The sequence below is a fragment of the Vipera berus genome (assembly GCF_964194415.1).
Source record: "Vipera berus genome assembly, chromosome: 2".
Classification (NCBI taxonomy): domain Eukaryota; kingdom Metazoa; phylum Chordata; class Lepidosauria; order Squamata; family Viperidae; genus Vipera; species Vipera berus.
In genome coordinates, this window is record NC_138203.1 from 89,286,656 (window position 1) to 89,312,479 (window position 25,824).

General features: G+C 43.1%; 1 protein-coding gene across 2 annotated transcripts in view; it reads left to right on the plus strand.

Annotated features, from left to right (window-relative positions):
• The first annotated feature begins 404 nt into the window (after positions 1-404).
• UGCG (UDP-glucose ceramide glucosyltransferase) overlaps positions 405-25,824 on the plus strand; it is a 55,640-nt gene continuing 30,220 nt past the window's right edge. The window contains exons 1-2 of one of the 2 annotated variants that reach the window (XM_081317877.1): positions 405-931; positions 18,228-18,369. In XM_081317877.1, coding sequence (XP_081174003.1) covers positions 834-931; positions 18,228-18,369 — 240 coding nt within the window. In that variant the 5' untranslated portion in view covers positions 405-833. Of the gene's footprint in view, positions 932-15,832; positions 16,050-18,227; positions 18,370-25,824 lie in introns of those variants that run through there. The other variant, XM_081317878.1, reaches the window with a different exon arrangement.

Here is a 25,824-nt window from a genome sequence, read left to right on the forward strand (position 1 = left end):
AGAGAGAGAGAGAGAGACTGGAGGGTAGCCGATGCGGCTGCTGCGTGGCGAAGGGCTCCCGAGATGTACAAAGAGAGAAAGGTTAGGTTTCCCTCGTGCGCCGCCACCATGCCCTTTTTCCTTCGCAAGGAGGAAAGGACGGAGCGTCATCCCCCCCTTTACAGCGCAACTTCTCTCATGCCTTATAATAAATGACGACATCGACCCTTCCTGCCTTCCCGCCACATCCTGATTCACCTTCGCTCTTTTCACCGCCCCCACCAATTCCCGCCCAGCGCCACCCTCGCGGCGGATTTAACGGGACCACGCCGGAGAGGAGAGCGAGGGGGGGGAGGGGCGTGGCTTTAGCGGATGACAGTGACAGGGCGGGGCCTGGCCAGCTCCTCCGCGCGAGCCCAGGCCGTTTGTTTTATGAGTGTGAGGGAGAGAGAGAGAGAGGAGAACGCGAACGAGCGGCTGCCAGCGGCGGGTGGCCGAGGAGGAGGAGGCGAAACGCCGCGGCGGGGGCCGGCAGAGCGCGAGGCAGCCTGTCAGCAGCAGCAGCAGCCGCCGCCGCCGCCGCCGCCTGCCGGGTGGAAGGGCAGCCGGGAGAAAGAGAGGAGGAGGAGGAGGAGGGGCGGGGCGAGAGGGGGCTCGTGGAAGAGAAGGGAAGCTAGAAAAGGAAGAGAGAAGTCGCCGCGTCTGAGGGGGAACGTGAGGGCAGCCAGCGAGGGGGGCGGAGCCTTCCTATCGAGCCGCCGCTGCCGCCGCCGCCGCCGCCGCTTCGGCTCGTCGAAGCTCTCCCTCCCCCTCCCCTCCCCTCCCGCCCCTCTGTGCCCTGCGGCCGGGCGGAGATGGCGATGCTGGATCTGGCCTTGGAAGGACTCTCCGTCTTCGGGCTTATCCTCTTCTTGGTCCTCTGGCTCATGCACTTCTTGTCCATCATCTACACGTAAGTTGAGGCCTCTCCCGCTGCCGGCTGCTGCCCTTCAACCCAACCCACCCACCCCCCACTCCATACACATACACGCACGCGCGGGCTCGCGCGCGGGCAAACTGGAGCGGGGGTCATTCGCTTACCCGCCCCCGCCCCCACTGCGCCGCTTCTCTCCTCGCCGGCGCCTACCGCGCTTTGTCGTCCCCCCTCCCCCCGCCCACCTCCTCCCAAACCTCCCAGGCTGAGAGAGGCGACGCACCTGCCTCGCTCAGGCTGCAGCCCTGGAGTGGGGGGGGGGAGGAGGAGGAGGAAACCACCCCCGCCAGGGACGCCTTCACAGCTTTCTCTCCCGCCTTCCTCCCCCCCCCCGCTTTTCTCCTCCCGCCCTCCCCCTCCCCCTCCCCCCCCATTGGGGCGCTCTCCGGCGATTCTGGTTCATCCCCAGCTGACGCTTCCAATCTCTCCGGTGGGCTAAAAGCGCCTTTTGGAGCTCCTGGCTGCCCTTTCGGGGGTGGTGGGGGGTGGTGGGGGGCTAGTCCGACCTTTTTGCTTGGAGAAACGATTAAGACGAGAGCCGAGTCGCCACCGTTTATCGATTTTTGTCACTGCCGCTTAACCGCACGAGTCCTCCCCGTAACCCCTCCTGCGTTCCTGGGTCTTTGTCAAGGGGGTTGGTATGCTTTTAAACTCGGCCCTAAAGTAAAGCTTTTAGGGGGCTGGCTGCCTTTTGTCTCCGACTGCTTGTATGTAAGTCAGCCGCTTCGATCCTCCTTTGAAGGAAGCATTGCAGTGGTCTCTTTCAATACACACCGCCAGGATTCAGCGGTGGATCCTGGGGTAACGAAGTGGTGGTGGTGTTTTATTTGCTGCAGTTACCTTTCTGTTGTGATTTCTTCTTCTTCTTCTTCTTCTTCTTCTTCTTCTTCTTCTTCTTCTTCTTCTTCTTCTTCTTCTTCTTCTTCTCTTCTTCTTCTTCTTCTTCTTCTTCTTCTTCTTCTTCTTCTTCTTCTTCTTCTTCTCCTTCTTCTTCTTCTTCTTTCTTCTCCTTCTTCTTCTTCTCCTTCTCCTTCTCCTTCTCCTTCTCCTTCTCCTTCTCCTTCTCCTTCTCCTCCTCCTCCTCCTCCTCCTCCTCCCTCTCCCTCTCCCTCTCCCTCTCCTTCTTCCAGATGCCATACTCGATGCCTCCCTCCCCCCTCCCCAAAAAAAGTACTTGGCAGACAACGTTTGCATCTCCCCAATGTTAGTGTTTAAATCTGGGAGGGCGTGTTCCTCCTTGTTAAATTATCGTCAGGCTATATAATATTTTGATACGAATCCTGAATGGCTTGAAGGTTGACTTTAAGGATCTTTTTCAGGGAGACAGGTTTTTATTGTGCAAGGGATATATTAACGCACGATTAATTCCATTTCCGTTTGTCAGATTCCTACCGTAGCTGTGTTGTAAGGGGCAGATGAATAAATGCTCCTTGGAATATTCTTAAATTGTGAAATCAGCGCATAGAAATGCGTTAGTTGCGATATTTGGAATGCGCAAAAGAAGGTGAAGACCACTGAAAACTTATAATGGATACAGTTTGACCTCTGTAAAAATCCTAATTTCTCTTGCCGGTTATTGGTTAGAATGAATAGCCGTCTGGCTTATGCAAAATGTTTAGAAATAAATGCAACGATTTCTTGCTGGCACTGTCATTTGGGGCTTTTGAACTGATTTTTCTATGGCTTTGTGTTTCAAACGTTGATAATATTTTAACTTTTAAAACTAATGAATTTGAAATTAGACTTTTGAAGGAATTCTTGGCTCTTCTCCTTTAAACAAGTTAAATAGCTTTCATAACTTGACTGGGATACTTATGTCTAATTTCTCCAACTATATACCACATTTTTGTAGTGTGAAAAACTCCTTAATCTCTTGAACACTGAAAACTTATATGAAAAGAAAGAGGATTAGTTTAAAAAGATCTAACATCATTAATCATATTTAGAAGATGATTATATAAATAGCAGTTTTAATATTGATGTGGAAAATTAAATTATTTGTTGTATTGGTGGCTGTATTGTTTGTCCTCCTTCAAGCACAATGTGATGTTTGAGATTTCCACGAATGCTGTGTCTTTGTCTGTAGCAACTTAGCACAAGGAAGCAGGTAGTATTAGCACGATAGGAGGAACCATTTCTGCAATGCAGAAAATTAAAAACATTAAATCTGTATATGGCTGAATTTTAATTGGGGTTCTATAACATGGATATTATAGGATTTATTAGTTAAAACTGGTGCAATCACTTTGACTAGATTTGTTTTAAGACTGTGAGGAAGAAATTTATATACAGTATTTCAGGAGACAATACATATTGTAATACCTACAGAGCAGAGCAAAAAATGTAACTAGTATATAGCACAGATAGCTTTAGTATACTATGTAGCATAGTAACCTCTACATCTCTCCCTTAACAGCTAGAGGCTTTATCTACTGTATAAAGAATAAGATCATTTTTATATAGACCAGTTGGCTGAAATAAGTATATATTGCATAAAGAATTAAGATGTTGGTTTTTAAAACATGCTTTGAAAACATTTTTACAAATTTATAGTCTTAGGAAATAGTATTTTGAGTTAAAAGAGAGATACACACTTGCATAATTTATCTGCTCCTGTATTTCATAACTGTCAGTCATTTGAAGTCTTTTGATTTTATAAAAAGAAAAGTAATGCATGGAACAGATTGATTTCTCTTTAGATAGAATAATATATTACAAGCTGCTTAGTTCTAGCCTTTCAACCCAATTTAACCATCGCTATCATCTGTTTTAAAATCCAGACATAGCATATCTAGTTTGAAATAAATGTACAGTTCTTCTCTACTGGGAAGTAATGTAATAAAAATATTCGTACTGGCTTAGTTGAAGGACACAATTAAAAGAAATCTGTGGTAAGGCAAGATAGTTGCAAAGGTATATTTAGTGTTAGGGCATTTATTCACACACCCTGAGTCAAAGTGGCTACACTCCTACATCCATTACGTGTACACCCCATCTTTGCATGCATACTGATTAGCAAAGCCCGGTGCATTTGGAGGGCAGAGAGCAACAGAGATCACAGTACATACCTTCCTCAGTAGATTATCATTGATCCCCAAGCTGATTTAACTGATGTGTCGATGATTGCAAGAAGAGGATTTTCTTTTGGTATTCCTGTAGCCTGTTTAAAATAAAAAGCAGGTGTCACACTGGAGCAGCTTGAGGGTGAATGAATGGTCTTGTTTAATTTTTAGCATTCGGGCTCTGTTTCTATTCTGTAGTCCCTGAACAGCTCCCGCACAATAGGGGAGATGTATAGATCTCTGTACCTTTTCCGTTATGTGAAGCAAAACAGCCAAAGGTACTTTCTTTGAAAAGAAGATAGCTTGGGAAAAGAGTGTTCCCCAATAGTGTTCTGTTTAAGGTTTTATTTATATAGCAATATTCAAGAGAAGTGTAGGGCAGTTGCTGTTGATAAAATGGAGATTTGTAAATGCAACCGTTTGTGTATTTCTTACGTAATTTATTTCTTCCATCTTTCTTTAGTCTCCTATAAAGTAGTGAATGACAAAACAGTTCTGGACTACAATTTCAGGAAAATATTGCTGAGGATGCCTTGGTTACAAAGCCAGACTTCCTCGCAAGGAGAGGGAGTGGGCCTCCATCTGACCCATGCACTTTGCCCTTCTGCACCCACCATGAGCAACCTGGCCAAGGAGAGTGAGCGCAGCAGCAGCAGCCTCAAGGAGGAGTTAAGCGCAGCTGGGCGCCCCCTCGGGGAAGTGCGGCTGGGCTACGCAGGACTGCGGGGTCCCGGTAACGTGGGAGCTCAAGGGCCGGGCTGGGCGCTTGACCTCTGCTGCCCAGGGCTCCAGGCAGTCCATGTCACTGTCCAGGGCCCCCCCTGCATGGCCTGAGAGGGACGGTGAGGCTCCTACAGTGGACCATGCCCTGGCGCTTGCCCCGGTCCCACCCCCCTCTGCTGGAGACCCTCGGATCTGCCCCAGGCCCACACAGGTGCCCCTGACGCGAGTGACGTTGAGCTGGCCACACCCACCTTGCCACACCCACCCAGTGGTCCAAGCCCACCCAGTGGGCCATGTCCCCTGCTCCCCCCCCCGAGGGTACCACAATGCTGATGCGGCCCTGGTACTTTGCGATAAATAAGTGTCTTTTGGGTTGTAGTTTGGGCACTCAGTCTCTAAAAGATTCGCCATCACTGATCTGTAGCTTCAGTGATATTCCAGCGATCACTTTGATTCTAACTATTGTTTTTCCTATCTTCTGCTTCCCTTAACCTTACCATTCATAGGGGTTTTCTTGTCCATCATTTGTTTGTATCACGTGGTCAAATATGTGAGTTTCTGTTTGTTGATCATAACTTCAAGATAGCAGTCATACATTATTTCAACCAGAAATATAGATTGGTTCTTCTTGCAGCCCAAGTTACACTTAGCAAACACTTTCAAATCCATCATACGTTTTCTTTATTTTCAGTTAACAAACATCTTCATATCTCACAGTGTTTTAGTCTCATTTTAATTCTAGATGTGCCCTTTTCTTGTACTACTATTGTTATATTTCCTCTCTAAGTTTAAATAGATATGGGAAAAATATTCTGAAGCACTCTCTTTCCAATTCTGAGTTATTGTATTTTTCTGATCTTGAAGTAGTGTAAGGGTCTGACAAGTATTGTAAAGGTTGATCAGAAGAATAATCAGGTATTTTGGCACAGCTATTACCCTTAATATACTTCACTTTCAGATAAACAGAAGCTTTGCTGCAAACATTAAAACAAAGATAAACTTCCTTTTTAAATTTCTGTTCTCTCCATAATCTATTGATCTGACCTCATGTCCCTTTTTCTAAACTTGCCTGTTTTTCTGGCATTTTCTTTCCTCCTATATGGCTTTATTCTTTGTAAGATCTTAAAGTTACACATTGTTTGCATGATAATGCAGTGGTTCAACAATTTGCTTATTTTCTTGCCTCCCCCCTCCTTTTTCTCTAGGTATTACTGCCTTGTTCCATGTATATTTCTTATTAGATAAACCCACATGTTCCTAGTGAATGAGTTTATGGGGTTTTATAACACAAAAATAAACATTAACTATGTCAGTCCAAACATCATCAATAAAAGAGTAAAAAAATATTTCTAATATTTGATTATATGGGGCTGTTAGCACAAAGAAACTCTTTTCTTCCGGTTTTAAATAGTTCAGGTGAATAGTTCATGTATGCTGGATGTTTCCATAGTTCATAACTGGTTTATTGCCTCCTACATCTCTTCCTAGTGGAGTTGGTTCCTGAATATAGCCTCTCTATAAATGTATCTATCATTCTCTACGTTCTTGTTTGTAAAGAGTTTAAGTATTATACGTCCATGTATTTTTAATCTTATTTAATATAACCCTATTAGAGCTTTTCTATGATTACTCCTGACTAATTTTGCCCCAGCTATATACACTTTCTTGTGATTTCTTTACAAAAATCTCATTTCTTTTTTATTCGTTTCCCCTCCCCCCCTTTATTTGTTGATGTTCCTGATTGAACTATTTTTCACTGTTCTTTATTGCCTGATGTTGGAAGTTGGACGGTTAGGCAGTATAAAGGCTGCCTAACTGAAATCACTCAAGGGTAACATACATTGGCTTAAAAAAATAATCATTAAACAAAAGTAAACAATACAGCCTGTATATACATTACATCTTATATCAAACTCTGGGCAGCTTCAAAAGAACAATTAAAACAATTTTGATAAGAAAACCTAATACATAAAACATATTAAACCATAAAAGACATGAAGACAGAGCTAAATGTCTAGCATACAGTTCCTCAAAATCCTCTCTCTCCCTTCACCCTATCCGAGCATTTTGGGGGGGGGGAACCCAGGTTTTCATTTCTTTTCAGAAGGCTAGATGGGTAGAGGCCTGCTGAACTTCAGGGAGAGGTTGCTGCAGAAAAAGTATGCTTCCTTGCCCCCATAAGATGGCAGTGTATAAGAGAAGGAACTAGGAGTGTGCCCACCCTATCTGGGTGGATGAGTAGATACCCCCAGGGCAGGGGAGGCAACATTGGCTCTTTTATGACTCATGGACTTCAACTCCCAGAATTCCTGACCCAGCTGGCTCAGGAATTCTGGAAGTTGAAGTCCACGAGTCATAAAAGAGCCAATGTTGCCTACCTCTGCCCTAGGGAGAGGTAGGTGGTCCTGTGTAGATAACCTGGCCAATGATCACTGATATGTTTCACAACTTTCAACTGAAAGTCCCCTGACTGACAGGATTTCATTTCTTCATTTTCTATCACTATGCAGACAATTTGATTTTATTGTTATCCATGCAGGGATGCCGTTATGCAGACTCTAAAATTATGTTGCTTGAAGCTGATGTTCTATTAATCTGCTAGGGTGTTGTTTTGTTCTAGTTTTTGTATAATTCCAGTTTCTTTTATTTCTTCAACTTTTTAATCCTGTTACTACTGTTCCACTACAACTTTTGTAGGTGCCTCATTTAGCACTTTTGCAGTTTGTCGTAATTCCTTAACATTTTCTTCTTTATGTATGCAATAGATCTATCTATAGTATACACTGGTGTTACACAAATATTGCACAAGCATATGAATGGATCTACTACAAACACAGAAGATCTATAGAGGCACTAATGCTAATAAATACAGTCCTATTTGGTTAAAGCTAAGCACATAATTAACAACATTCTTTTTGAGTATCATTATTATTCTATTCCCATCAGCTTGTCCACTGTTGTAAAGTAGTTTATTCTGATTCCTCAAAGTGATTTTAATATTTCAGTTGCAGTTCCTACAAATAAATTCGAGCCATTTCACCTGGTCCTAAAAAAGATTTTTCTTCAGGTGACCAAATATTCAGTCTCCAAGTTCTTGATCCTTTTGTTGTTGAAATTGTAAGGAGCTTGAAATAGAGTCTTCTTAACAAAGCCCTATTTACAGCAGGTCTATATAGGAGTTTATATGGAACTATAAGCTGATGGGAATTACTGTACCTCCCCTTCAGTTTCTGCAACCCAATCAGAAGATGTGTTAAATCCAGTTTAGATAGTCCTCTATGTCTTCTGATTTTTTAATAATTGTAAGAAAACTAATTGGAAACTTGCAACACATCACGATAAAAGGAATGGCACTATTTTTACTGCCATCCCTTCCTAACTCACCAGTTTTATACTATTCTAAGAAAATTGTACCCTTTTATCTTCATCTCTTAGACTTAGTAGGGGAAGAAAAGTGGGAATGCAGATATTGGATGACTCATTTAGCTAACTGGACATATGATATCTGGCATCCCAATGTTAGTCTTGATAATCGGTTTATACATATATACATACATGCATACATATATTCATACATATTCATGCACTCTCCCACTTTTTACCGTATATACTTGAATATAAGCCGACTCGAATATAAGCCGAGACCCCTAATTTTACCCCCCAAAAATGGTAAAAGTTGGTGACTCGAGTATAAGCCGAGGCTGGGAAATGCAGCAGCTCACCTTATGCTCCTCTCCAGAGATCTTCCCTCAGCAGCGGCCGGCAAAGTAGCTCGCACGCGAAACAAGCCCGGCAGAGGAGCCGGAGCGGCGAGCAGAGGCGCCCGGCCCAGATCCTGCAAGGCCCGGCCGAGACGCGCCCCCAGCAGCGGAGCTGCTCCGGCTCCTCTGCCGGGCTTGTTTTGCATGTGAGCTACTTTGCCTGATGCTGAGAAGACCCGCTTGGGCACTCGGGTTGGTGTCAGTCTCCGCAGGCCCTTCTCGTTTCCAGGAACGTCAAGCGCGCTTGGCTCCCCACCCCCACGGCAGGGCAGGGCAGGGCAGAGACTTGCTCGCCCTTCTGACGGCCCTGAAGAGAAACGAAGGGCTTGCAAACTCCCCGCGAGAAGCTGGGCGAAGCGCGCGGCTGGGCGAGTGTGTGCCTGCGCGCGTATTTACGAAAGAAACGCTCCGAGAGTTCTTCTTTCTCCGCCCCCTTGGGGGGAACTCTAGCGACTACTGTAGCCGCGCTTCTCTTCTCGGCTCCGAAAATAGGGATTTCTACTCTCTCTCTCTCTCTCTCTCCCCTCCCCACCCCGCATTCTCCTGCCTCTTCGATTGCGACAATAAAAGGGCGAAGGGTGCGCTGGTTTCTTCCTCCTTCCTCCCCCCCTCCCCTCCCCTCCCCGATTGTCAGGTGAGGCAGCTGGAGGTCTGGCCGGGAGATTGTAGCCGTTTTGAAACGCCGCGTCTTGAAACGCCCGATCAGCTGATTTTCGGGTGGAAGAGCCGCGGCTTGAATCTGTTTGCATCTGCCTGAATTAGACCGAAACGGCCTGAATTTGACCAGAGTTGCTTTGTAATGGCTGGAGGAACTGCAGAGGAGGTCTTGCCGGGAGATTGTGGCCGTTTTGAAACGCCGCGGCTTGAAACGCCCGATCAGCTGATTTTCGGGGCGGAAAGAGCCACGGCTTGAATCTGCTTGTATTTGTTTGAACTTAACCAGAAACGGCTCGTAATGGCTGGAGGAACTGCGGAGGGAGTGAATGCTCCAGCCTGGAATATTTGGAAAGGCTGGGGGAACCGGATGAACTGCAGCTTAAGCGACTGTTGCCGGAGGAGCCATGGCTTGAAACGCCCCAGTTTTGGGGCAGCGTTTGCTTGTTCCCTCCCTCCCTCCCCTTTCCCTCCTCTCTAAATCCTTCCTTCCTTCCTTCCTTCCTTCCTTCCTTCCTTCCTTCCCCAGCCCTAATCCGGAAAGTGGAAGGAAAGAAGAGTAAAGGCTGGGCGGAGGAGGAGGGGAAGTGCAACCCTGCACTATTCAGCTCAGTGAAGTCACGCTTGAAACGGCTTGAAACGCCCGATCAGCTGATTTTCGGGGCGGAAAGAGCCACGGCTTGAATCTGCTTGTATTTGTTTGAACTTAACCAGAAACGGCTCGTAATGGCTGGAGGAACTGCGGAGGGAGTTTTGGGGCAGCGTTTGCTTGTTCCCTCCCTCCCTCCCTCCCTCCCTCCCTCCCTCCCCTTTCCCTCCTCTCTAAATCCTTCCTTCCTTCCTTCCTTCCTTCCTTCCTCCCTCCCTCCCTCCCCTTTCCCTCCTCTCTAAATCCTTCCTTCCTTCCTTCCTTCCTTCCTCCCTCCCTCCCCTTTCCCTCCTCTCTAAATCCTTCCTTCCTTCCTTCCTTCCTTCCTTCCTTCCTTCCTTCCTTCCTTCCTTCCTTCCCCAGCCCTAATCCGGAAAGTGGAAGGAAAGAAGAGTAAAGGCTGGGCGGAGGAGGAGGGGAAGTGCAACCCTGCACTATTCAGCTCAGTGAAGTCACGCTTGGTTAAAAAACAGATTTAATAATAATAATAAGAAGAAGAAGTTGGGCTGATCAAATGTTTCAATAATGACTGAAGGAGGGCTGCTTGTACCTTGGTCTTTGTGCTGGTGTCTTGACATGCCAATACACTAGTACGGAAAGCTGCCGTTCACTTTCGGGGGGAGGAAAAAAAACACAACAACACCGCACGCTTTCCGCCCCGAAAATCAGCTGATCGGGCGTTTCAAGCCGTTTCAAGCGTGACTTCACTGAGCTGAATAGTGCAGGGTTGCACTTCCCCTCCTCCTCCGCCCAGCCTTTACTCTTCTTTCCTTCCACTTTCCGGATTAGGGCTGGGGAAGGAAGGAAGGAAGGAAGGAAGGAAGGAAGGAAGGAAGGAAGGAAGGAAGGAAGGAAGGAAGGATTTAGAGAGGAGGGAAAGGGGAGGGAGGGAGGGAGGAAGGAAGGAAGGAAGGAAGGAAGGAAGGAAGGATTTAGAGAGGAGGGAAAGGGGAGGGAGGGAGGGAGGGAGGGAGGGAGGGAACAAGCAAACGCTGCCCCAAAACTGGGGCGTTTCAAGCCATGGCTCCTCCGGGAACAGTCGCTTAAGCTGCAGTTCATCCGGTTCCCCCAGCCTTTCCAAATATTCCAGGCTGGAGCATTCACTCCCTCCGCAGTTCCTCCAGCCATTACGAGCCGTTTCTGGTTAAGTTCAAACAAATACAAGCAGATTCAAGCCGTGGCTCTTTCCGCCCCGAAAATCAGCTGATCGGGCGTTTCAAGCCGTTTCAAGCGTGACTTCACTGAGCTGAATAGTGCAGGGTTGCACTTCCCCTCCTCCTCCGCCCAGCCTTTACTCTTCTTTCCTTCCACTTTCCGGATTAGGGCTGGGGAAGGAAGGAAGGAAGGAAGGAAGGAAGGAAGGAAGGAAGGAAGGAAGGAAGGAAGGAAGGATTTAGAGAGGAGGGAAAGGGGAGGGAGGGAGGGAACAAGCAAACGCTGCCCCAAAACTGGGGCGTTTCAAGCCATGGCTCCTCCGGCAACAGTCGCTTAAGCTGCAGTTCATCCGGTTCCCCCAGCCTTTCCAAATATTCCAGGCTGGAGCATTCACTCCCTCCGCAGTTCCTCCAGCCATTACGAGCCGTTTCTGGTTAAGTTCAAACAAATACAAGCAGATTCAAGCCGTGGCTCTTTCCGCCCCGAAAATCAGCTGATCGGGCGTTTCAAGCCGCGGCGTTTCAAAACGGCCACAATCTCCCGGCAAGACCTCCTCTGCAGTTCCTCCAGCCATTACAAAGCAACTCTGGTCAAATTCAGGCCGTTTCGGTCTAATTCAGGCAGATGCAAACAGATTCAAGCCGCGGCTCTTCCACCCGAAAATCAGCTGATCGGGCGTTTCAAGACGCGGCGTTTCAAAACGGCTACAATCTCCCGGCCAGACCTCCAGCTGCCTCACCTGACAATCGGGGAGGGGAGGGGAGGGGGGGAGGAAGGAGGAAGAAACCAGCGCACCCTTCGCCCTTTTATTGTCGCAATCGAAGAGGCAGGAGAATGCGGGGTGGGGAGGGGAGAGAGAGAGAGAGAGAGAGTAGAAATCCCTATTTTCGGAGCCGAGAAGAGAAGCGCGGCTACAGTAGTCGCTAGAGTTCCCCCCAAGGGGGCGGAGAAAGAAGAACTCTCGGAGCGTTTCTTTCGTAAATACGCGCGCAGGCACACACTCGCCCAGCCGCGCGCTTCGCCCAGCTTCTCGCGGGGAGTTTGCAAGCCCTTCGTTTCTCTTCAGGGCCGTCAGAAGGGCGAGCAAGTCTCTGCCCTGCCCTGCCCTGCCGTGGGGGTGGAGAGCCAAGCGCGCTTGACGTTCCTGGAAACAAGAAGGGCCTGCGGAGACTGACACCAACCCGAGTGCCCAAGCGGGTCTTCTCAGCATCAGGCAAAGTAGCTCACATGCAAAACAAGCCCGGCAGAGGAGCCGGAGCAGCTCCGCTGCTGGGGGCGCGTCTCGGCCGGGCCTTGCAGGATCTGGGCCGGGCGCCTCTGCTCGCCGCTCCGGCTCCTCTGCCGGGCTTGTTTCGCATGTGATTCTGGGCCAGGTGCTGCTGAGGGCGAGCAGAGGCGCCCGGGCGACCCCAGCAGCGTCAGGCAAAGTAGCTCGGCCGCGCGCAAGTCCTCGGTAAGTTCTTTTTTTTTGTTGACTGGAGTATAAGCCGAAGTGGATTTTTTCAGCCCAAAAAGTGGGCTGAAAAATTCGGCTTATACTCAAGTATATACGGTATTATTTTTACAAATAACTCAAGGTGGTGAACATATCCAACATACTGTCTTCTTCCTATTTTCCTCACAATAACAACCCTGTGAGGTGAGTTGGGACAAGAATGAGTGACTGGCCCAAAGTCACCCAGCTGGATTTCATGGCTAAGGCAGGACTAGAATTCACAGTCTCCTGGTTTCTAACCTGGTGTCTTAAATCACTAAACCAAATTGGCTGTATGGTAAAAATGTGAAAACCCTAATGCCTAGACACAATATTTCCTCCTTAATCAATACATACATATTTAGTATAAGAATATGTATCCAGGTAGTCCTTGACTTATGACCAGAATTGAGCTCAATTGTTGAGCTCAGTTGTTAAGTGAGATTTGCCCCATTTTACAACCTTTTTACCATAGTGGTTAAGCAAAGTACTGTAGTTTTTAAGTGAATCGTGCAGTTATTAAACCAATTTGGCTTTCCCCATTGAGTTTGCTTTTTGGGAAAGGTTATAAATGGTGATCACTTGACCCTGGGACAATGCAACTCTCCCAAATGCAGGCCAGTTGACAAGCGTCAAAGTTCTGATCACGAGACCATGGGGGGTGCTGTAACAGTCATAAGTGTGTAAACCAGTCACGTTACTTTTTTCAGTGCTGTTGTAACATCAAACGGTCATTAATCAAATGTTTGTAAAATGAGGACTATCTGTATATAAATGATTAGGAAAATTAGCAGTCCATGTCTACCTTCTATACCTAGAGCCTGTTGGAAGAGTAAGTTCATAATTGCTAAGTGAAATACAAGCCAGGTGGAAGTTCCCCATGCCCCAGGTATTAATATATGGAGAACACCATTGGGAATGGATGTCCCTGGACTCCTGTTCATTTTCTAATTGGGGAGAGGAGGAGATTCTCACTAGCCCTTATGATGGTTGTACAGGGCAGATTATTTCTGTCTGGGAGAAACAATCATATGAGGATATATGTGCCAAATTTTATAGGGCTTTGAAGATTAAAGCCAGCACTTCAAATTGGGCTTCAAAGCCTATATCCAATGCAATCTCCTTATGTCAATTCTTCCATATATGTCTTAGAGTTAGAAGTCAAAAATTGCCAATCAAGGGGTGTTTTTTTTTTGCAAGCAGGCTGATGCTTGGCATTTCTGGGATAGATACTTCCTAGAGCAAAACTGCAGATAATGGAATATTGTACATCTGATTGGATGTTCCACTGAAAGTTGCTTGTAGTGGTAACTATGTTTCTATCTAGTAGTAGATAATATATACTGCTCAAAAAAAATAAAGGGAACACTTAGACAACACAATGTACTGTATTTAATAGTAGGATGTCTTATCTTGTGTTCCCTTTATTTTTTTGAGCAGTATATTTAATTGGTTAAGGTATGGTTTCTATTTTTAGTAAGAGGTAGTGATTTTGTAAAATACATAGTTCCAGGATTGATGTATTTTCCGCTATGTATTCTAAATGGTATGTGATATAAATATATATAAATGTGTCTGTGTGTTTGTGTGTACGTGTATAGCATATGTATATGTATGTGCATGAATGTGTACATGTGTGTATATGTATAAACACACACACATAAATATAAAATTTTCCTAAAAATGCGACTCTCGGGTGTATTCATGACAAAACTGGAAACACTGAGGCTAAAAATTTTATTAAAACTTAGCTTTCATCAGCACCTGCTGACGTCGTCAGAGTGTAAGCCAGGATTGAGAGGCACGTTCTTATAGTCTCTGTGAAGCCAACAGTTTAGCTAATGAGCGCGTTACGGGTCTATTCGGCCCCTGTCCTCCCGCAATCAATTGCATTGATTCTATTTCCGTTGGGCTAGTTGACGTCTGTTTAAGTTTTGGTGCTCTGCCTCTCTCCACGCCGAGAGCGTTCGTCTTGCCGCACGCGATCATCTCGCTGCCTGAATGACTCTCCTGCATGCATTGCTGCCGTCTCGGCTGGTCACTCCTCCATCGTGCTGGCATCGCTGTCCACGTTGGTGAGATGCCCTTTCCTGATGTCCATGGGTCCGGTCTGCCTCCTCCTCATCTCCTGCTGCACTGATGTATCGGCTAGTGAGAGGTTACGATCCTCTGCCCCCCTGCTCGCACCGGGGGGGGGGGAAGAGTAATCCTTGGTTTATCCATTCAGTCCTCCTGCATGATAATTCATGTCGGCGCAGCATCTTGTAAGCTGGCAATAGCTCAATATGCCAGTTAACAGAATGTTGATTGGATAACTAAGCCTCTCTTAACAGGCGGCTGCCCTTAGTTGTGTCATGAGCAATGACTCTGGCCTCTGTAAAATTGAAAGCATGGTTGTGCTCGATCGTGTGAGCCCAAACCTGAGATCGTTTTTCTTTGCGCTTGATGGCCAGTTTGTGCTCATGGAGCCTTGTCTGGAGGCCACGAAACTTTACTAAAGCGATACAGGTACATAGCTACGTATATGGCTAGGGGCATAGTTAATAGATAAAAGATATAGATATATTCTCTTTGTGGGACATGGAATGAAATAAAGCTAGCTGCCTGGCAATCTTTCCTGTAACGTGTATGCTAAGAGACAATCAAACCATGGCTGTCCAAAAATCCTTTTGCAGTTCCTAAACTCTCTACGTGCTTTGTAGCTCCTAGTATGGTTTTTGAAAAGTTAAATGAAACAGTGCTTGCTTTCTGCAGTTACTTGGACTTGAAGGTGTAGCTGAGGGTAAGGCATTAAAGAGAGAGTAGTAAATGGACAGGCCTGTAAAGCTTTCAGAGAAAAAGCTTGCTGGGGGGAAAAAAAACCCAAAGAGAAGACAAATGCTGTTGACTAAGACAGCGGCCTCCAACCTTTTGGGCACCAAGGACTGGTTCCGTGCAGAAAGTTTTTTCTGTGGACAGGAGGGGGCATGGTTTTGCGTGCTGCCTACATCCTGTGGACGGGGCTTCGCTTGTTTGTGCATGCCGCAGACTGGTGCCAGTCCACAGACCGGGGGTTGGGGACCCCTGGACTAAGAGTATGTGTAGTATAAAACAGCACAGGCCTACCAGCAAGGAGGCCATTGATAGCCTGCTGGCCCAGATACCCTGCTCTAGCCCTTTGCCTCTTGGCCTGCTCTTCTCCCTGGGAGCGTGGCTGAGATTTGGGCCCATTATCTGCCACCTACTTGTCCATCAGCTTGAGGACCTCAGAGAAAGAGGCAATGGGTTGGATTTGGCCCTGCGGCTGCAATTTGCTGATCCCTGGTATAAATCATAAATCTGGCCAGCTACCTAAGGTTGGTAAAGTGGAGAAAAGAGAAGCAGATTCAGCAAAAAGGCACGAATGCTCCATGGTTGTAAGAAAAACAACAACAACCAGCTTAGAAAAAAATCAGTCTATGCTGCAGTGTTTACCCCCAGTAAATTAATGTATCTTCCCCAAGCACTAATCTGTCCTTCTTCAAGTATTTATTAATAGGATCTAGATGAAGCTCGCATTGAATTGTAGGTCATGGTACTGTAGGATTCAGATTGTTCTGAAGAATTGACAAACTTCCTTTCACCACTGAATGAACTGTCTGTGAGTAAGAATATTCAGTCACTAATGAAACCTGTTGATTCCTACCCAAAGGAATCAATATCTATAAATGCCTTCAAACAGAAGTATTTTGTGTTTTCTTACTCTCCTCTAATGAAGATGGAGTAGCTTATCTGATTTGGGTTCAATATCTGTGGCTAAAACTGATAAAAGCCCATTATTTTTTTCTCTTTTTGTACCATTACATTTCAATGCACATATATTTAATATTCAAAGAGAGAGTAGCTTTCAAATAGCCTAAAATGGGCAGCTGCTTAAGTTGCTATAGCAGGTAAGATAAAGAGCAAATGGGAAAACATAGAAAATAAAGGTCTATAGCCTGACGTTAAACCTTACAGTTGTAGATGTTTTCAGGTTCAGTCCTGGGCATCTACAAATAGAGCTACAAAATAATTATTATTATTATAGATTACAGTGAGCTAGATAGACCTACGAGTTTAACACGGGGCAGTTTAGTATGTTTTGAAAGATCTTGGTATATCTTCATTAAAAATGGAATTATGGTTTCATGCATAGGAGAAATTGCTTTTCACCATTCTACATTAAGTGGAAAACTAAAACCATCAGATGGAATAAGTGTACAAAATAGCTTGCTTGTGGCAAAAGAGTTAAGAAATATAATTATGGAGCCCTGACAAATGAGAATCGCTGAGAGAACAGGATTCAGGTTTGGAGAAAATAAATCTTGAGTTAAGTATGGGCTATCTGCTAGGTATGTGGGAAAGTGCTTTTTTCTAACCGACTTGCAGAGTGTTGTAAGGAAGAAATGTTGTCATCACCGCAGGTTAGCAGACTACATTTAATTAGTTGAAAGGAAAAGTATTCTGCTGATGCTCGGGGAGCTAGTATAAGTTATCAGAGGTTACCAGTTCCCATATGGTGGAGTATGATTTGTATATATTATGAGTATATTATTAGCAATGCTAATAAAGAACTCACAATCTGTTCATATTAAAAATGAGGTTTTTAATTTTGAAATTGTTTCTTTTGCAATGTTCTACACTTTTTGGAGCTAAACCACTATTCTATCAATGACTTATGATTACTGTTGCAATGAAATAGTTGTTCATATTGCATATTTTGTTTCTTTGTTGTTGTTGACATTTTTGCTGAAGTAATACGGAATTCATTTTTGAAGCATAGACATTTTTTTGGAAATGATTTTTTTCCTAAGCATCTGGTAAACATACATTTAGTTATATAAAAAAAGAAATCTCCAGACTGTGAAAAAGAGGGTAGGGCAGGGTTTAATGATTAACGTGAATTGAGTACATTTGCCAGTAGAATATCCTCCACTACTGTTTGGATTTATTTTGAGTGAAATCTCCGTGACAATGAGGGATTTTTCTCAGGATTGATGGAGTGAATGAAGGAGTTAATTTCTATCTTTTTGTCTATTTGAACCATGTTATTTTCTGAGACAGAAGATTAGAAGTGTTGGCATTTAGAAGTGTCTCTCAAACATAGACTGCTAGAATAAAATAAAAATATTTGACCTATTCACCCATTTTCCCCTTTCATCTTCAGGACATTAGTGCAATCAGGAATATGGAATGGAGGTAAAAGTATCAATGTTTTGACTTATAGCCATGGTGGCAAACCTATGGCACGCGTGCCACAGGTGGCATACAGAGCCCTCTCTGTGGGCACACGCGCCATCATCCCAGTCCTAGGCCTTCAAGTTGGGTTTTATAAACCCTTTTTGCTTTAGGCCTCCGCCACCATGTGCAAAAAAAAAGTTTAAATCAATTTCAACTTCTTGCGGGGGGGGGGGGGGAAAGATCTCGCAAAGTTGGAATTGATTGATTGAACTTTTTAGTCCCACCTAGTCTGCCGTTACCACCGCAGCCACACCCATCCAATGGGCCACGTCCACCCAATGGGCCACACCCACCCGGCACCCGATGATACATAAGTGGGTTTTGGATTGCAGTTTGGGCACTCGGTCTCTAAAAGGTTCACCATCACTGACTTACAGCATTATTACATATTTTTTGCATGAGGTTTCCTTTAACATTTTCTTATTTAGAGCAGAATTGTAAAAAGTTGCTACTGCAATGAAACTGTGACAAGGCAAACACGAATATTTGCATAGGAGTGTTTTAAAGTTTAATTATCATTTTATTCTTGCATTTCTTAAATGGCACTTTTTTCTTTTAGGCACCTACACCTCAACAAGAAAGCAACAGATAAACAACCATATAGCAAGCTTCCAGGCGTTTCACTTTTGAAGCCTTTAAAGGGTGTTGATCCTAATCTTATTAACAACTTGGAAACCTTCTTTGAATTGGATTATCCCAAAGTATGTATCAAAGCATTTTTTAAATGAACAAAAGATATAGCATTCTGTGTTTTTGTTATCTTGATCAATCAAATATTTTAATGCTTGATAGGGAGGCAGTTTGATGCATCAGGCTACAACATGAGTTCTAGTTCCTCCTTAGGCACAAAGCCAGCTGAGCAATCTTGGGCCAATCCTCCCTTTCTCCCTCTCAGTCCTAGGAAGAAGGAAATTGCAAATCATTTGTGAAAAACTTTGCAAAGAAAATCGGAGGGGGACTTGGCCAGTCAGTCCACCAGGGATAAACACCAACTGGAAGGCACCAAAAACAAAATGGAATAACTACAGAAGGGTATAATTTAACAATATCTTCAGGGCTACAGATTCGCCAGTAGATTGGATTTCTGAGATGAATGTTCATTTATTTATCGGCTTCTTGAATAATTAACATCACATCATATTTAATATATACAAGGATACAAGGTATTTCTAATTTTGAAATAATTGGTAACGTTAAGTACTCTGCACTCATAAAGCCGTAAATTAAGTCAATTATGCTCATAAATAAAAGGGCCCGGTGGCACAGTAGATAAAGTGTGATATTGCAGCCAAAGTGCCTACAGCTGTAGTTTGATCCTGATAGGGTTCAAAAGTTGTCTCAGCCTTCCATTCTTCTGGTAAAATGAGGATTGTTGAGAACAATATGCTGACATTGTAAACCACCCAAAGAATGCTGTGAAGCACGATGGGGTGATATATAAATCTAAACGCTATTCGATATTGATATTGCTATAAATTCCCTGCGGGTGCCAGTTTTCAGAATAATTCAGAGGACAAAGGAAGGAGCAAATCCATTTGTCAGAATTATTATTAGATTTGTAAACCTTTCTCTATCTCTCAAGGTAGCAAAAGTATATAGTACTCCTCCATCTTATTTTTCCTCAAAGCAACAACTCTGTGAAGTGGGTTGGGCTGACAAAGAATGACTGGCCCAAAGTCATATAGCTGTCTTTCATGACCAATCGAGGACTAGAACTCACAGTTTCTTATACCAAACTGGCTCTCAGTATTTTTTTTTCTCCTTTTTTTCTTTTTATTGTAATGTTATAATCCTTGATACACAGTTGATTCATAATCATTTCAAACTATAAGCATTCTAATATTTAGAAAACTTCAAAATTAGGAAAGTAAAATTTCTACTATTTGAGGACCATTTGTATTATGTATTACACATGTATAGAATAAAATATTTTCTCTCTTCATCCCAGGAGGTAAAAACAATAGTTTATCATTGTCTCTAAATAAAACATCATCTCTTTTCTCTCCATAGCTCATCTGTTAGTTAAGGAAGAGAAAATCAAAATGCTATGTTAACCAATCTTTATCAGCAAAACTCCAGTAAAGGCAACTAGATATGACTATTGTCTTCATAATCTTGTCTTCTTCTCATAGTTCATTTCTTTGATAAGGAAAACAAAGTCCAAGGGCTCTGTCAATCAGTCTTTATCTGTAAAAATCCATAATTAATGTTCTTTAAGATAGTTAATTTTACACTGCATCTTTGAAAAAAATAGAATTTAAGAATTTTTTGTTTATGTGGATATACATATTTTTATAAAGTTGGTACCTTTAGAGAACTTAACCGTACGTCGTATATATTTTTTGGCATGTTCATTTTTTATTATTTTTATGCTGTGCAAGTAATGTATGAATAGTAATACGTTAAAATCTTGCTTAATTATGGAATCTTTCACTGCTGTGGGAAGAAGATAAATACAATTCAGAAGCTAAGCTGTATTCTGAATCTTACAAAAGAGCCTTTTAAAAAATACAAATGGAATTTCACTGTGGTTAATTCTGGGTTATTCCTTGTGTTTTCAGCTATTTTTTTTCTGTATGTGTGTGTGTGTGTGTGTGTGTGTGTGTGTGTGTGTGTGTGTTGGATACAACTTTGTCTTTTGTTCCATATAAAAAGAGATAATGCTTCCTCCTGATTTCTGCAGGATAATGAAAAAGAGTAGGATGATTATATTTGAAAAAGTAGAGTTGGAATATTATCAAGTAAGCATGTTTCTGTTTCCTGGATTTCAATTCTACAATTTATATAATGCCATAAGTCAGGAACCCATTTTTTTTGGTTGAATTTCAGTTGTTTGTGCCAGAGCCCTTGTGTCATTGATTAATCTAGCAGGGAAGGAATAGTTTGCTAAGTTCAGAAGGTTGTGTGGCATTCTTGAGATATTGAGGAGACTCGACAAAAGTGTGCTTGAAACAAGAGGCAAGTGTTGTGTTTTCCCAAATGATTTTGAGAAAAGGGGGTATTCTTCTAGATCATTGAGGGCCGCATCAGCATTGCGGTTGCCCTCAGGGGGCTGGGGGGGTATGGCCAGGGTGGGCGTGGCCTACTGGGTGGGCGTGGCTAGAGTGCGTATGGCCTACTGGGTGGGTGTGGCCAGCTCTACATCGTTGGCATCAAGGGTGCCTATGGGGGCCTGGGCAGGAGTGGGACAGATCTGAGGGTCTCTGGCAGAAGGAGGGTCTCTGGGCCAGGGCCAAGGCAGTGGGGGCCGTTCCCTCACTGTTTCCAGGATGGCTTCGCGGGCCACATGAAACCACTTCGTGGGCCGCATCCGGCCCCCGGGCCTTGTGTTTGACATGTCTGTTCTAGATGTACACTGAAGTGGGCGTGAGGAAAGACCGGTAATTACAGGCTTTGCTCTCATTTGATGAGCCATTTTCAGGAAGTGGTGCATGGAATGATTGCTAATACCACTGAGGGATTGTCTTATTTTATTTGTACGTCCTCTGCTCTCAAAGGATCTGAGTGGCTGACAATCAAAAACAAGTCCTAAAATGCAACCCTGAAAAATAATAAATAAATAAACCCAAATGCAATGTAAACTGAATTAATGGCAATATCCAAACTATCAACAATAGACAAAGTTATGCACCTGCTACTTTCAGACACAGTAAGCCCTCCTCCTCCTCTGCTACATGGAAGGGACAAATTTTAGCTGCTTTCTGGAAAGCCAGGAGTGAAGGAACAGACTGGATATGGGAATGGAATTTCAAAACATGGGGACAGTAGTCAAGAATGTCCACTTTCAGAACCCCACCAAGATTCTTTTTTTTATTATTAAAGAGTTTTGAAGTTTTACAATTCATTTTAAACATAAACATAACATACATTATCCAGTACATTTAAAACATAGCCCCAATTCCCCTCCCTCCCCCTCCCCCCCCCGACTTCCCAGAGGTGAATACAGGGTATTGCCTTTAACAAACTTAAACTAAAATATGCTAAATAACTATAATTAAACTTTAAATCCTATCACACTTTAACTCCTTTAAACATAACTAAATAATAACACATCTTATAATTCTAATAATTATACTAATTTATTTATTTATTTATTTATTTGTTTTTATAAACCGCCCTTCTCCCGAGGGACTCGGGGCGGTGTACAGAATAAGGTAGGCATACAGAATGAACAATAGTGAAAACAAACAATAGTAAAATACAAGCTGGGACCCCAGATTAGAGCTATCAGGCCAGGCCAGACTGCTGGAACAGATAAGTTTTTAATTCGCGCCGGAAGGTGCGGAGGTCGGGGGCCATCCGGATTTCGGTTGGTAAGCTGTTCCAGAGGGCTGGCGCACCCACTGAGAATGCCCTCCCCCTGGGGGCCACCAGCCGACATTCCTTGAGCGGTGGCACCCTGAGGAGGCCCTCTCTGTGGGAGCGCACAGGACGGTGGGGTGCTGACATTGGCAGAAGGTGCTCCCGTAGGTAGTCCGGACCCATGCCATGTAGGGCTTTGTAAGTCATTGTTAGCACCTTGAACTTCACACGGAAGGCAACTGGAAGCCAGTGCAGTGCACGGAGGAGAGGTGTGGTATGGGAGTATCGGGAGGCTCCCAAGAGTGTCCGTGCCGCTGCACTTTGCACCAGTTGAAGCTTCCGAGTGGATCTCAAGGGCAGCCCCAAGTAGAGAGCGTTACAGTAGTCTAAAATGAAACTTTTTAGTCCCATATTTATTCTGTATATAATCGATCCCATCTTCTCCACTCCAATATATATCTCTGTTGCGATTGTTCTTTCAAATATGCTGAAATTTTTGCCATTTCTGCCAAATTTGAAACTTTCAAAGTCCATTCTTCTATAGTAGGCAGTTCCTCCTTCTTCCAATATTGCGATACCAAAAGTCTTGCTGCCGTTATTAAATGCAACATCAATTTAGTCTCTGTCACAGTACAATCTGTAATAATACCCAACAAAAATAACTGTGGAGAAAACCTTATCTTTTTCTTAAATATCTTCTGCATATTCCACCAAATTTTAATCCAAAAAGCTTTAACCTTTTTACAAGTCCACCATATATGATAATACGTTGCATCATCACAACCACACCTCCAACATTTAGGCTGATAATTTGGATACATACATGCTAATTTTTTAAGATGTAAATGCCATCTATAAAACATTTTATAAAAGTTCTTAAGTTTTGTGCCTGTGTAAATTTTACATTTCTGACCCAGATTTTTTCCCAAGTATCCATCGTAATTGGCTCTTGAATATTCTGGGCCCATTTTATCATACAATCTTTAACAAGTTTGGTTTCAGAATCTATTTCTATCAATGCATTATATATCCTTTTTATATGCGCTTGACTTTGATCTCTAATTTGTTTTACCAAATTTACATCTGATATCGAGATGCCAATTTTATGATCTTCTTTCCATCTAGCTTGTATCTGGCCATACTGAAACCAAGTTTGTACTATTTTTTCCTCTTTTAAAATATTAAATGGCTTTAATTGCCATACATTCCTTTCCAGTCTAAGGATTTCTTTATATGTAGTCACATCATGTTTAAATCCCACATTTATATTTTCTATCGCATGTTTAGGTATTGCCCAAGTTGGTATTTTATAACTTAACTTATATCGATCTTTTTTCCAAACTCGCAACAGGGCATACCTTAATATATGTGTCTTAAAAATATTATCCACCTTTTTATCATACAATAAATAAGCATGCCAGCCATATAACAAATCACACCCCTCAATATTCAATAATCTCCCTTCTGTTAAATTAAACCAATTACTAATTGATGATAAAGCCGCAGCCTCATAATATAATTTAAAATTGGGCACTTTAAGACCACATCTTTCACGTATATCTTGCATTATCTTAAGTTTAACTCTCGGTCTTTTCCCTGCCCAGATAAATTTATTTATTTATTTATTTATTTTAATTCCATTTATATCCCGCCCTTCTCCGAAGACTCAGGGCGGCTTACAAGCTTAGCAGTAGCCTTCATTCTATATATATGCCTGCTTATTAGGGCTTTCACACACACCCCAGCGGCATTATTACAAAGTCAGCTTAATTGCTCCCAACAATCTGGGTCCTCATTTTACCTACCTCGGAAGGATGGAAGGCTGAGTCAACCTTGAGCCTGGTGGGATGTGAACCTGCACTAATTGCAGGCAGCTGGTGTTACTTAAGGAGGCATTAGCCCACTGCTCCACCAAGGCTCTTTATTGATACCTCTATGCCATTCCTCCAAATTTGAGTCTTTTTTAAGTATAGGAATCATTTGAAACAAAAATAAAAATTTTGGCAAAACATTCATTTTCACTGCTGCAATTCTTCCCAATAAAGACAATTGTAATTTTCTCCAGCTATCTAATTCTTTTTTGTATTTTTAACCATAATAATTCATAATTATTTTTATACAATTTCACATTTGAAGCTGAAAGATATACCCCCAAATATTTAGTCTTTTTAACTATTTCAAATCCAGTTAATTCTCCTAAAACTTCCTTTTGTTCTGTAGTCATATTTTTAGACAATATTTTAGTTTTTTGCCTATTCACCTTAAATCCAGAAACTTGACAAGAACCCCACCAAGATTCTTATGTAGGTGAGACCCAGAGGCAGTGGACCCAAGGCAATCCTATAGAGTCCTATAGAGCAGAGGTCCCCAACCTTTTGGGCACCAGGGACCGGTTCCGTGGAGAGAAGTTTTTCCGCGGACCAGAGGGGGCATGGTTTTGTGTGCTGTCTGCATCCTGTGGATGGGGCTTTCCTTGTTTGTGTGGGCTGGTTGCTAGCATGCCGTGGCCCAGCACTGGTTCACGGACTGGGGGTTGGGGACCCCTGCTACAGAGAATCCAGTCTGGAGCCATGTAGAGCTTTAAATATGGCAATCAGCTCTTTGAGAGTGGGAGGGACGAAGGGAGTGAGGGAGGAAGGGAGAAAGGAAGATGTGCATATGTGTAGAAATAAAAATAAATATTGGTATCCAAAAGAACTGATATCAAGGTTGTTGTTTTTTTGCCTAGCAGATGCAATCAGGGCAGTGGAAGTCAAGGCTTGGAAATGGTAATGGATGGGATAAGGATGAACAAATATGAGATTTAATTAAAATAAAATGGATATATAGTTAGGTGATTACTCAATTGGCTGACTGATATTCAAGTTTCTGGGAAATTTTAAACTCTCTTAATATCATGGTCTTCATTTGGGGAGATTTTTTTTATCATATTGTAAATTCAGATTCTGAAACTACTATGGCTCAAATCTTTTATTACTTTCAACTGATATTTCAGCTGCAACCACATCAACATGAAGATTGCTGGTCTGTCACACTTTGGAAGTCTTTAAGAATGTAATAAATGAGATTGACTTTTAAAGGCTATTTGGAAATTGCAATTGGTTCAAAATAAAGTACAAGACTATTATTGGAATTTCATCTTCCTATCATAATTACCTTGATTCCTAGCCTAATTTCCAGGCTCATTTCACAAGGTTGTGTTTAATATTTAAAACTGTACAGTAAATGGCTTAAGCCAAAGCTGTCTGAACATATGTCTGTACATATATCTCTGGAATCTTATTCATCTCTGAATCTTAAGTCTTTTTGGAAACATTTCTCCATATGTGGCAAGCAAAAGTGAAGTATTTAGCTTGTAAAAAGAGAAAGTCTTATCAGAGTTTGCAATTATTTCCAAAGCTGCTGGATGTTTTTATACTTATTTTAGCATGTGATAAAATATGTTGGTTACATTAGTTTGATCTTATCTTCATGGTGAAGCTGTTAGAATCTCATGATATTGTAGCAGTATAAAGCTTAATCTGTCTTGTGTTAGTAGCCATCTGTATGATATGGGAAAAAAGTGTGCATAGTTTAAACAATTTGATTCTAAGCTACCTTGTAAGTGTTTTTAAAGCGCATAAATATTTTGATTGGATAGCAAGCAGGATTAAAGAAAATCATACCGCTCAAACTTCCAGTTTTTCTACTTAACAATGTTGAGACTATGAAGTATTTAGTAATGATTAACTTAGAAGTTCATTTTCCTCTTGCTTGGTATTTTATTTTAACTGAATGTAACTACACAAGTTTTAAATTATGTTTTTCAATAATGTAGCACAATAAATTGAATGATACTTTAAGGCAGGGGTCCC